The sequence below is a fragment of the Cydia strobilella genome, chromosome 9, assembly GCF_947568885.1.
Source record: "Cydia strobilella chromosome 9, ilCydStro3.1, whole genome shotgun sequence".
NCBI classification, from domain to species: domain Eukaryota; kingdom Metazoa; phylum Arthropoda; class Insecta; order Lepidoptera; family Tortricidae; genus Cydia; species Cydia strobilella.
In genome coordinates this window covers 9,389,607-9,404,046 of record NC_086049.1, presented here as the reverse complement: position 1 = coordinate 9,404,046, position 14,440 = coordinate 9,389,607, and the positions used below count along the sequence as shown (strand labels likewise).

The 14,440-nt window shown below is 37.6% G+C and overlaps 1 protein-coding gene across 2 annotated transcripts in view; it reads left to right on the top strand.

Moving 5' to 3' along the window:
• The window catches only part of LOC134744225 (inactive rhomboid protein 2), a 197,178-nt gene that overhangs the window by 136,890 nt on the left and 45,848 nt on the right, over nt 1-14,440 (top strand). For both annotated transcript variants that reach the window (XM_063677963.1, XM_063677962.1), the window contains exon 2: nt 14,051-14,428. In XM_063677963.1, the coding sequence (XP_063534033.1) occupies nt 14,051-14,428 (378 nt within the window). The remainder of the gene's footprint in view (nt 1-14,050; nt 14,429-14,440) is intronic.

The window sequence follows — 14,440 nt, the reverse complement described above, 5'->3', positions numbered from 1 at the left end:
CGAATTAGGGGCGCGCTAAACTATAACATTTTGACCCTATAAGAGTCTCCTTATTACGAGACTGCCTTATTACGAGTATGCGCCCTGCCCATTATATGTTATCAATGTCGATCAATAACATTTGGTTCCATTCCATTGGGAATTCCCGATCATTGCTCTTTCTATTGCCTTTTAAGTACTTATGTCTTGAACCTTTTTATGAGGTAGAATGTGAGAGGGTATCGCACTTTTGTCTTGAGACACATTGGAACGAGAACTTGTTATTCCGCAGTTTCCAAAATTTTACTCAACGGAGTAGTAACTTTACGAATTGTGTTTAGGTTGACATGTTTAACCCAGGTAATCATTCACATCTCTCTTATAGGACTCGTATCGAAAAATGTCATCTGTCTTATCTTCGTTATTTCGTAAGTCCTATACTTTTTTAACCGTCTCAATTTAATCAAATTCAAATCATGTTAACCTAAGTGTGCCGCGGAAAGAGGATTCTGAATTATGCACGAAACCGCTATCCGACAGAGCTGTACCGACACTCCTTAATAAGAACTGTTTCCTCTTTATCGACGCGACGCTCGAAAAGAGCGCGACAGTTTTCCAACATTTCGATTCCTCAGTACCACATCGTCGTATGTTACAACAGGGCACTCGCAATAGTAACTTTGTGCTAAGCGTAATAAGGTTTCTATTACCATATAAAGGAGAAAGGAGATATTATGTTTAGGAAGGAAATAGTCGATTTCTCGCGTAATACTACGACTAAAGCACGCCTCCACTCTTAGGGTTGCCATGTGCCAGGATCTGCTGGCACTTGGAACGCTTTATATTGGTTTCAAGAAGACAGGCCCGAGATTAAGTTAGCTCACTGTGTTTCACAAGGTTTGTTTTGAGCTGCACACAGCTGCAAAAGTGCATACCCATTTTATGAATGGTATTTATGTATTTATTCATAAAGCTGGTATGTACGCCTGAGATAAATAATATACCTATAATTGCCAGTACATTACGTTAGTAAATTAAACTTTAGGTCTCATTTAAATAAAAAATGATCATATCTAGAATAAATTATAATTTATGTCCATGAAACATGATTTACAGGCGATAGCAACCCTAGCGTTACAGTAGTTGAATTATTAAAGCCGTTCCCGCGGGGACATGATACCAGAAACATTGGCACGTACCTACCACAAAACTGTAACTACTGGAAATCCAAATTTAACAGCGCGTGCTAGTTGAAAAGAATGTGATCTATTACCAGCAAAACAAAATTAAAGAAATAAATGGTATTAGCGAGTTCCAAATCGCAAATTTCAAGCTTACGCTATAAAGAAACATTTTGTAGGTTTTAGTTTTTCATTGGGTAAAAAATTGATTAAAAAATCTTTCATAAACATGAAAATTTTTTGCGAAAACTAAAGACGTGTTCCGATAGTAATAACAAGTTGTGAATTTGATCTGGATTTGTTGTGGATATGATATGTCTGTGCCAAAAGTGACATTACCTCAACCAGAAACGTCACTGTTGACACTGACATATCAGACCCCTGACAAATTCATAACCTGTTATTACAATCAAATCACGCCTCCTGTTCACCTTTACAAACCATTACCTTTCAGTTCTGCTTTTTTGCTGTTTGACGTCATTTATAAATAGCTGGGCCAAAGACGGATTCCAAAAACGATTAGATTTCTAAATGTGTTATGGTGAAAGTTTGAATAGTTTTCATTCTGTGAGTTTTTGTTAGTAAACAGTGGCGGTAAGGGCTTCTCGTTTACCTGCGGAAAGATGCCATTGATAACACAGCCCCTATTATATAGCCGCGACTCACGCAAACTCGCCCACCTCGTAAGTGGCCACTTAAACTATTTCTTAGTCGTCTAACCTTTTGGAACAAAAATGTGTCACTGCGGTTTGTTAAGGATTATAATAAAAGCATAGTTTTGTGTAAAATCATCTTCTTAGTCTTTCAAAATAAAAATACATTGATTTTAATATATGTTATGTACCGATACTCTAACGCTGTGCTCTCTGTTGAAGAAGTAGTTTTCTATCAAAGCGGGTTAGTAAACACAGCTTTTGATCGCCGTAAAACAACATTCGTACTAAAAGCGAAGAGTCAAAGACCGAGACAAGAAACATTGCGCTCCGATCATGTTCCTCATTTAAATATTCTTTATCGGAGGTTGTTGCCAGTTTGTAAAACTTCCGAGCACTTCTATTGGCTTCAAGAATGTTTGCTGTGCTGTGTGCAAACTGTAACTTTACCGCGAAATACTTTCAAATCTCGCAGAGTAAACAGGAAAAACACGTCCCAAATATGGCGATGCATTTGAATAATGTGAAAGTGAAATCTTGCAACATAATCATCAATGCAATCGTATTTGCAAGATTTAAGACATCCAGTCTCGCAAGATCTCGGTATTTTGCGAGATCTCGCAGATCTACGAATTATTTTTAATATTCTGTTAAAACTGAGTAAAGGTACTGAATCATTGATTTCAAAAGAGAATTATGAAATATTTAATTCAATTCAATTCAATTGTTTATTCATAAAATTTTACATTTTATACGTCCGTCGGTTTACAATTACACATTACATTAGATATTAAATATACATTAAACAACTATAAAACTATGTAAACGGATTAAATCGCGTACAATAAATTTGAAACACATGCAGACGTTTCGAATTGTTTACGTAGCGTTCGAGGTCAACTGAAAACTGAGGAAAAATATATACTCCCAAGTCCCAAAGTTATTTTTGAGTTTGGAACCCTCTTTTAAATTTTTTATATAATCCGTTTACATAGTTTTATTTCATGATAGACCGCGAGCCAGGCGCAAAATTCGTCAGTCAGCGCCTCCCGGGTGAAAACTCGTAAAGCGGTTAACGGCTATGTATGATGAACCCTCGTGAACGTCAGCTGCCGCTCGGTCGGTGGGTTGAGGAATGGCAGCCACCGAAACGCGTAACACGGTCTTTCCACCGCGATACAACAGGCTGACGATTTGTTTTATTAACAATAGTATCTAAACTATCATCTGACAAAGTATCAAACGGGAGGCGATGACTGAAAAGAATTTTTGTTTTTATATGTTCATGTGACCAGCTGACGGTCTTTCCACAGCGATACAATCGGCTGACGGTTTTGTTTATTCCTAATAGCATCTAAACTATCATTTGACAAAGTATCGTATTCACGAGGGTTAATCATACATAGCCGTTAACCACTACACGAGTTTTCGCCCGGGAGGCGATTGGTCATGGAAATCTGTTCCTGGCCCGCGGTCTATGTGCTATTGTCGCGGTTACCAAAGACGATATTAGAAAATTACGGATAATTTTGAAAATAACTCCTGAGATAACACATCTAGCGTATCGTCAGCCAACTGGCATCGGATGTTTCGTACCATATACCTACCCTGCAACAAAAAAGGCTCATTGATACGGCGACTGTAGGTGCTGCCCTTTTCTATAAATCCAATCTTGCAAATCTTGCGAGATCGCGCACTATTTAGCGTGCAAGATTAATCTTGCAAAAAATGTGCGAGATTTCGAGATTGCACACCTTAAGTGACATTTATGATATTTGAAAGACGGGTATATCGATTTTGTGGGTGGCGACGCGAGACAGGCTACGCTTATTATGAAAACAAATATTTTATTTTCCCGTATTTGCAGTGGGATTTCTATTCGTAAAATATCAAAAAAAATATTAGAATGAAAAAAAAAAGATTAAGTTTTTCATTAGGATAATCTTAATGAACTTGGCAGATTATTCCAATTTTCCGGGAAATAAGATAAAATGTGTGAAATTTTACGATCAACTTGGCATACCTCGGGCGACGATAAACGAATTTACGATAATGAAATCAACGAATCGTCATTCATCCTAAGACAGGCTTTTTTAGAATGATGTCATTATATTTTATATTATATATAATATCACATACAACGCAGACAGAATTAGGGCCGTTGAGATAACGTAACGTTCTCATTAGTTATTAAATCGTCGCTGCATTGCTATTTACATGTTTGTCAATCTTCAAGTACATATAGTCCAATAAGATTATTATTTTATATGAAGCTAAGAATACAAGTTTGTTTCATTGCAATGCGGCTGTGGTTATCAGTGGTGTTAATTACTATTCTTTTAATATTTCCTAGCGCGCGTGCCGTAGCACCATCCCGCTTGAGTTATTGGCTGCGTGCAGTGCATGAGAAATCGAGGTGCTACGAATTTTCGTAGCACCGTAGCATAGTGGAATACCGTAGCTACGATCCAAATAAATCCCGATTTCTGTGTGGGTTTTCCTTTATTTCAACATAGATAACCGTAACATATACATACATAAAATGTGGTGCTATATTCTTCTAGCTGCGATAAAACTGGTAAAAGCTTTCAAACCTTTATTAAAAATGAGAATTTATTTCGTTTTAAAAAGTAGTAGTAATATTTTAACACTATTGCACAAACCTGTGCACTTATACAACAGAGATAATAAAATAAATGTGTACAAAGGAAAACTTTTCCATTTAAAGTATCTCTTACAGCTAACCTTCCAGCCCATTGTCTGTCTGTGTAGGTAATCCAAATAAGTTCAATTATTTTATCCCAGTTATCGATTGAAATGAAATTTCACTTGTTACTAATATTAAGAGGAAAGGGGACGGCCGCTTCTCCATACAAACGTAGTCCCTATTTTCTTCTCTGGATATTTACATTTGGAAAATATTTTTACATATGTTGATGTATATTTACCATAGCTACTTTTTTGGATTTTTTGATTATTGTAAAAATTTGGAGCAAAAAACCGATTTCATGCAAATTTTAAAATGCTCGTAACTTGTATAATAATTAAAAATTCGAATACAATCAAACATAGGGGCATAGCGGTGGTTGATATACAACAAATTGGGTCAAAATAGTTTTAATTATGTTAATATCCAGAGAGGAAAATGAGGACTACATTCGTTACAATATTGAGAGTAAAAAGGTCACTATCTTGGTTCTTTTGGACTTCAGTAGCGCTTTTAACACTGTGGACTTTGATATACTTCTCGCATTTCTTAATAGACTTAATGTTTCTTCTACATCTCTGTCCTGGTTCCGTAGTTACCTCTTTGGGAGACGGCAGCGAGTTCGGGTTGATGACAAGGTCTCCGAATGGACTCAACTTTCGGCCGGTGTCCCTCAAGGAGGTGTACTATCTCCTCTACTCTTTTCTATTTTTATTGATAGCATAACCAAAAATTTGCATTCGTCATACCACCTTTATGCAGACGATTTACAGCTCTATTCAGCGTCCAACCTTGATGACATCAGTTCTCTTGTTAGCCAAATTAACTCCGACTTGGAATCAATCCGTGTGTGGGCATCATCCTTCGGGCTGAAAATTAACACCACAAAGTCGCAGGCGATAATCATTGGTAGTCCTTACTCCATCTCCAAGATGTCTTACCAGGTCTTGCCAGATATTATGTTCGACGGAACTCCTATTCCTTTCTCTTCTACTGTCAAGAACCTTGGTATTACTATGGACCAGACGCTCTCATGGGATCCTCATGTCTCTGAAATCAGCCGAAAGATTTTTGCTTCTCACCATTCCCTGAGGCGCCTGCAGAATTTCCTCCCGCTTCCGACGAAAATTATGTTGGCCCAGTCTCTTCTACTTCCGCTTCTCGATTACGCCGATATTGCGTTTCTCGATCTGAGACAGGAACTGCTTGACAAGCTTGAACGTCTGCAGAATATGTGCATAAGATTTGTATTCGGTCTAAGGAAATACGATCATGTTTCCCTATTTCGTAATCAACTTAAATGGCTTCCCATCCGCCGTCGCAGGGATCTGCATATTCTTTCTCTTCTTTTTAATGTTCTTTTTATTCCTTCTTCTCCTGTCTATCTCTCACAAAAATTCAAATTTATGGCAGATGGTAGTGGCCATCGCCTTCGATCGAGTGCAAATCTTGCACTGGCAACACCTTATCACAAATCTAGTGCGTATGGTAAATCTTTTGCGGTACGAGCGGTTCAGCTTTGGAATGAGTTGTCCCCCTCCTTAAGGAAATCGCGGTCCGTTGCATCGCTTAAGGGGCAGTTAAGGAAACTGTGGCTATCGGACCAGAATTAACTGTTTGTGACTATGGATGTATATTTAATTTATAAAACGTAGGTATTATATATATTTGTTATACTGTTACTTCAAATTTTTATCTTATTTTATTTATTTTCGCCCTCTTTTATAAATTTATTGACTTTCCTCTAGTCTATTGTACGCAGTGCTATATTTGTCTACCGTTCTTCATCAATTCTCATCTACTCAAAGGTTAACTGGAAGAAATCCCTTAAAGGGATAAGTTCGCCTTTGTACTGCCTATCTCTGTGCCATATTTGTGTTATATGTCTTTGTACAATAAAGAGTTTATACATACATACATACATACTACGTTTGTATGAAAAGGCGATTTCAAGCGGGTCCTTCACTTTCGTCTTAAATACCTATAAGTACCTACGCTTAACGCGAGACGCTGCACTGGTAGTCTGTCATGTCAACATTTAAGAGAAACCTACAGACAATAAAATTAAATTCTAGGCCTTAAAGAAATGATCATCATCATCTACCTCGCGTTGTCCCGGCATTTTGCCACGGCTCATGGGAGCCTGGGGTCCGCTTGGCAACTAATCCCAAGAATTGGCGTAGGCACTAGTTTTTACGAAAGCGACTGCCATCTGACCTTCCAACCCAGAGGGGAAACTAGGCCTTGTTGGGATTAGTCCGGTTTCCTCACGATGTTTTCTTTCACCGAAAAGCGACTGGTAAATATCAAATGATATTTCGTACATAAGCTCCGAAAAACTCATTGGTACGAGCCAGGGTTTGAACCTTCGACCTTCGGATTGCAAGTCGCACGCTCTTACCGCTAGGCCACCAGCGCTTCCAGCCTTAAAGGAATGATAATTAATAAAAAAAATCTGATGTCAAATTTAACTTGACTACAATGCCCGAAGCAAGCAAATAACTCGGACTTAAGTGATAAAGTGTAATCAACGCCATGTCAAAAATTGCACCAGAAATGTACTGACTTTATATCAAGTCAATGGCGGCGGAAAGGTTAAATGTTTTTTGAACAAATACAGTTTTAATTTGTCTATAAACATTTAATAAATACATCTTAAAGACTGCAAAAATGCAATTTCAGCTAAGAAAACTTTCGATACGTTGCATAATATCCATAGAAACTCTTCGGCTTATATTTATGAAAAATAATGAGATTTCTGCTTCTGTTTCACAAACAATGATATCTTACAAAACAATTAACTTGGGCAGCTGTAGCTGAATAAAAGTATTTGCTGAAAAGAACCTTTTAGCATTATTGTTAATAATTAAAAAAACGTAACGCGCTGTATAGTTAAGTACAGCGTCTTATATCTCGGCCACATACTCGACGAGTGGCATCGGAAATAGCGAGGGAAGTAGGCAGAGAGACGTAGTGTGGCCTCCACTTTCGTCTTAATATGTCCCAGAACTGTCTTGATCATGAAGCCAGAAGGTATATCACGCACAAAAAAAAAACTCCGTAGAATTAACAATTAGGCCTGTATAAAACAACGTAATAAGACTGATCTCTCAATGGGTTCTTATCGCATTGCAAAAATAAGTTAAATAAGTTTAATTAGGTATACTTTAATTAAGTATATTTTGATTAACTTTGAACCTATACACCTTTAACTGTAACAAAGTCTGTACTAGAAATGTGTGTAGGAGGAGGTAACATTCGAAATGTGTATAGGAGTAAATAGGTAACATTCGAAATTTTCACAATGGCCAAGATACGACAAAGTAATAAGTTTTTGGCTAAAAAATAATTTTTGGTACAAGCTTTTATCGCTGACTGTACTTTTCTTTCCTCAGGTAACTAATACTCATCGAGACAATTCTAAAATCCCCAAACACAATTAGGTTTCCCTGTTTTATCACAGAGTTCCTATGGCCACCTCCTGTCTCCATCAGATCAGCTCGATGATACAATAATAGTGCATTGTCACCTGACTTAGGTTTAGGTTTAAAGATATTTATTCTCATAAAAGACACGTATACGAGAACAGAGTTATAAGTAAAAGTAATCCTATTTACGGTAGCATAAAACTTACACATGTATGCAAATTTTCACCAGTCATTGAAAGTCGTGAAGTGGATCAAATTTAACTTGCAAGATTTGACCCGTACATACATACTTAGGTACATTGCAAGTTAATAAAAAGCTTTATTAAGCTTTATTTATTGCAAGTTAAGAATTCAACGGCATTACACAGACGTCTTAAGAGCTAAAACGTTATTGAATTTCATCTAACTTCAAAGTGAAATGGTTGATATTATAGCTTAAGTTTATAATTATGTAGCCACGTCAACTCCGTTAACTTTGACTGCTCGGGTGTCGTTAAACGGTTTTTAAAGTAAAAGGGCAAATAAATAACAAAAAAATAATTATTATAGGACATTATAACAAAAATGGACTAAGTCCCACAGTAAGGCTTGTGTTGTGGGTACTTAGGCAACGATGTCACTGTCACTACACTTAAAACAACTAGCGACCTGCCCCGGCTTCGCACACGGGTAGTTCAACTAATTTACACAAGACCTTTACAAATTATACATATAAACCTTCCCCTTGAATCACCCTATCTATCAAAAAAACTATCCGTTGCGTAGTTTTAAATATTTAAACATACATAGGGACAGAAGGACGGACAGACAGCGGAAAGCGACTTTGTTTTATACTATGTAGTGAAGTCTCCCGCCGCCGCGTCTGTCTGTCTCGCGTATGTTCATGATAAACTCAAAAACTATTTAACGGATTTTCATGCAACTTAAACATAAAGTTGTCTAGATTGCTATTTAAATAGCAATTTTTTGACAGGAGCATACGAAAGGTTAAGGAAGGAAGGAAGGAAGCTACGTCATGTGTATGATATGTACATGTACATAACTACATCCCTACTAGTCAAGCATATACTTACCCACTGAGAATTTATGTAACTTTTACTTAAAGCAAAATATGTCATTTATATTTATTTTTTAAACTTATAATGTTTAACTTATAATGTTGAACTCGCATTTTAAAAGTTTCTTCACAAGCCCCTGCTCATTTGTGACTTGGCTGCTAATGGACTTTGGACTTTAAAGTTGTTGCTCTCGGGTGACGCAGATCCGACTGCGTCATTTGCTACTTTATGATTGTAATGCTCTTACATAGACACAGCTTTATACTTTTACGGCACTCTACGGAGATAAAACTCAGTAATAAAAGTATAGCAGCCCTTAAAAAGTTATTTCTTGCTCAGTGACATTCTGACCCGTATGTCGCTGGTTTTGTTCTTAGACAAAAACTGGGAAAAAAAACAATGGGAAATATTAACGCCTTTGGCAGTGAATCGATTTGTTCATTTTACATAGAAATAATTTTATACTAACACGGGACTTAATCGCGTAAAAACTTACGTTTATTTATGACCTGACGTTATTATGAGTGAAAATCGTGTTAGTTTAAAGGATGACTCACGTTAGACCGGGCCGTGTCCGGGCCGGAGCTTCCGGCGCTTCGTTTTCTATGGAAAGCAATCACGTGATCACCTGTCATGTCATAGAAAAGTAAGCACCGGAAGCTCCGGCCCGGCCACGGCCCGGTCTAACGTGAGTCATCCTTAAATCATTACATAGAAATGTAACAAGTTTTATGTTAAATAAAACTCCATACAAATAAAATGATTTTGAAATAGTAGTTTCGTACAAGAAGTCATTAACAAATAAACCACGGAAAAGTTAACTGAGATTTTTATCACAAAGGCTTTAGATGGAAGATAACCTAACTTTGAACAGTGCTTAGAACTCTTAAGAGTTGGCTCTTATAAATCTTAGGCGAGAAGCTAGCAAATATTACTGAGATTAGAGCAAACTTCACGAGAGTCGAGAATGTCTCTTGTTAGGCTAATGCTCTTTTAAATGCTCAAGTCGTTATTCACTCGTCCCATTTCCAATAATAGTCTTAAACGTGTTTTACGGTTCGACTTAAGCTGTAAAATAAATTCCGTCTTGTGATAAATTTCGTGAACGTGTCCCGATTATGGACACATTATGAGGATAATTTGCTGGAACATACATTAGCTGGACATTTTCCCTCGTCCTATTCATATTCATTCAGATTCTTCTGGACATTGGATACCTATATATGAGTATTAATTATAAGCCGGTATCTTACACGTGTTTCGGTGCTACACCTACTTAGATCTGGCACGTTTCATTTACTCGTAAACACAACAAGATACCCGTGTCCAAAATATGTTTACTTTACCAATCTCTGTTGTACAATTTATTTGTTTACAAAATGTACTTAAATATACAGTAGGTACGGCTCGGACGTAGGTTGTATTTGATATATTTGTTAGAACTGTAGCATTGAAATTGAAACAATGTATTTAATGGAAACAAACACGTCGCTTAATTAATGCCAGTTGATAAAGACACTTGAAGGATCTGATACAGCAAAAATGGATAATATTTAATAGGTGTACAAAGAGTTTAATACCTCAAAGTATTTGCAAAACACTCGTCGTTCTGTGATATATCTTTACTTCTGTATTTATTATTATTACGTATGTACATAATATATCAAACTAAGGCATCCTTTGGATTTAAGTTTAAAGTAGAACGTTTCACACCGAAACTGTAACATTTTTGTTTGAATGTATATTGCATCCTCTTAAATCGTACATTCCAGTTGTTTCGCTTTGTGTGACTATGCAAATGTATATTTTATGTCAAATGTGTGCTAGTTTATTAACGTTTAAATTTAATTTATTTCCCAAAAACTAATTTAACTTCACGATGTTTAGGGTTCCGTACCTAAAGGGTAAAAACGGGACCCTATTACTAAGACTCCGCTGTCTGTCTGTCTGTCCGTCTGTCACCAGGCTGTATTTCATCAACCGTGATAGCTAGACAGTTGAAAATTTCACAGGTGATGTATTTCTGTTGCCGCTATAACAACAAATACTAAAAACAGAATAAAATAAATATTTAAGTGGGGCTCCCATACAACAAACGTGATTTTTTTGCCGTTTTTTGCGTAATGGTACGGAACCCTTCGTGCGCGAGTCCGACTCACACTTGGTTTTTTAAGTGTTAAAGTGGATGCCTACTATTTTTACTTAACTAAAACCTTCGGTATTGAGTGGTATTGAGCAACTATTGAACCTTATTTTTTGAAATTTTTATCGAATTCTGTATAGCAGTTCTCGTGAACCTACTATTATCTATATGTGTTCTGTATCATTTTAAGTACTTACTACTTCTTCCTTACGTCGGGTTAATACAACTTTACTTTCCATGGTTTGTGCTTGTTAACAACAACATAAGCGTTTATAACTGTACAAGCGTCATGTAGTGTATTTATGTACCTATGTGATGTATGAAAATCTACAAACATATAATATGTATGTACTCACGTGTATACACACCTGTGATCCGGCCACAGATCACGTACGTACTAGATGTACCATATAAGATGGCACACTACGATCTGTAATATGCTGTAGATATGGGATAGCGTAGTATAAAGTGATGTAAGATACCACTGAGCGGTGTAAGTAAGAGCACGTATGCTTTGCAGTGTCTTCGTGAATGTTACAGGATACGAACACTCTGTCTGTAACAGGTAGTCTGTGGATCCGGCAGTTGGAGTGCCATGTGACGCAATAATAAGGAATATTTATCAAAGGCATTGCTTACCTCTGTATATCTCGAGCATCTTGAGGCTGGGCGTGCCGTCGCGCGCAAATTATTGCCGTGCGCACCTGTGCCGTGCATTATGTATACAATACCTGCCCCATTATGTTGTGTGTCACATTGTCAATGGTGACAGCGAAATTAAATGTAAGTACATTTTCAAATTTGTAAGACGCTGCTTACAGTCATTTGATTTCCCTACTAGAGTTTAATATAGGTACATATTACTAATTGTACTTGTGATTGTCATGGAAAGCTCCAAAGAAATAATGCTTTAAAGTCTTGCCACGTCATCAAACCGGTTAAAATTAAAAAAATCACTTTGTTGAACGTCATACATATTACAAAGACACTTTATTAGCACACCCTTACACGCCATGGCGAAAAATGCGATTTTTCTACTCTAGGTCGGTCGAAAAATTGTTTTAAAATAGTATGAAAATACATAGAGGTGTTACGAAAATTCGATAATAAGGATTACCTAGAGTACCTAGTATTCTAACCTTCTACCAAACGTTCAGCATCAAAATGAAAATTCTAATGTCTGAAGCGGCTGTGAATGATTTCAATTGACATTCGCTCATTGGCCGTGGAATTGCAATCGGAAATACCGAATGAATCCGTTCGATTTGACGATGACGTTCACTCCGGAACGGCGGATTTCGTGCCTCGGCTCGGAGGGACGGTAATTATTATGTCTCGATTCACTAGCGACTTGGATTTCATCAGTTTATTCATGATTCATGATAGGTACTTTATTACAATCGTGGTGCGTTAAAGGTGTTCTGTGTGATATATCGTACAACCAAAATATACAAGTATCACTATATAATGGGTTGCCGTTTCTATCTGCATCTTTAGTGGCAGTAGGAACTCTATCATCTTATTGACAATGATAATAGTCTGTGGTGATGGTGATGGCATGACGTAAATTATAATGTGTGTTAATTGACTAATATTTACTTATATTGACTAATTTGATCTCAGGTTCCTAACAGGTCCCCTTCAAAGGAAAACCCCCATGTATTTATATAAAAAAAACTTCTAGGTTAAGTATAACAAGCAATTTTGTATTATACATTACACACAAGGTACATAAACTCTTATAAATGTGCAAAATATCCGGCCCCAAGTTTAATTGGCCCTTCATATATTTCATTTACGATCTACTTCTATTTATTGTGACGTACCTGTGTTTTACATTTATAAGCACACTTCCGCTCTGTCTGATACGCACGCAACTTACGCTAATTTGGGGCACTAAAACGCACGAATGTTTTTTACAAATTATTTGTACGACGACGTACGTCTTTACGACTTTACGTCTTATATAATGAAGGTAGTTCTCAGAATCGGGGTAAATTCGGCAGTCTGTGTGTAAGATGGTTAACTCGTAGTAGGTCAAATTGACGAGAGTTTCTACCGCTACTATCTATTAATATTATTTCAATTACAATTTTTTATTTGATTAATTCCTCACTTATGAACTTGCATTTTATTTGTACACAGGTGAGACAGGTCAGAGGGGTAGTGTTCGAGGAAAAGTTCGAGGATGTTGAGACAAGTATTAAGCTTAGGCATATATGTATACAAAATAGATTCGATGGAGTACAGCGTTTGTAGTATGTACTTTAACGCTGCTTGATCACTACATAGTATAAAACAAAGTCGCTTTCCGCTGTCTGTATGTCTGCCCCTATGTATGCTTAGATCTTTAAAACTACGCAACGTATTTTTTTAATACAGTGATTCAAGAGGAAGGTTTATATGTATAACTTGTAAAGGTTTCGTGTAAATTAGTTGAACTACCCCTGCGAAGCCGGGGCGGGTCGCTAGTTATTAATAAACGACAATTATTTCGACCATTTCATTTATTATTTCAAAAAATGTAGAATAAGTGTTCGATATTTAGGTATTTAGGTAGGTATGAATTATTTTATTAAACGAAATGCAATTAACAAAAACAAAATAAAACTTAACCTATAGGTAAAAAATTTGGCCTAAATCGCCTAATTTGGTATTAGTGGTAACATAGTGTCCGACTGAAGTTTAAATTTCGGCTTCGGTTTCGGCATAAAGATCATGTTTCGTCCGTAGGTTCGGTTTCGGCCAAAAAAATGCCAAATCTTTCGGCCGTGCCGAAACATACATGATTGTAATTTTCGGCAGTGGCCGCTGAAGTTTCAGTTTCGGCAGATTTCGGCATAAAAATCGGAGACTAATGAATAACTGAACATGTTGTAAACGATAATTAATTTGTTTCAGGCGCTCAAGCGCAGGCTTGCTGGCACCCCAGCTGGCATGCCAAAGCGCATCGCCGGCGCCGGTCGCGTCGGCTCCCCTCCCCGCGCCTGCGTCCCCTCCGCGGGTGGCGTCCGCGCCGCCCGCGCCGCTCGCGCCGCCCCCCGACTCCGTTCCCCAGCCCGCTCAGGAAGACGGAGTCAGATTGCGCAGAGTGCATACCGTCGCGGTGCGGGATTACCTTAAGAGAGAGACGCAGACGTTCTTCGGCGTACAGAGGGACAATGAGAGGGAACAACGGCGGCTGTGGTACGAGAGGCGGAGGAGGCACGCGGCGCGGGCGCTCGGCGACCTCCGGCTCGACCTGCCTCCGGATCATCATCCTGATGATGATGATATTAGGTAAGTTGGTAT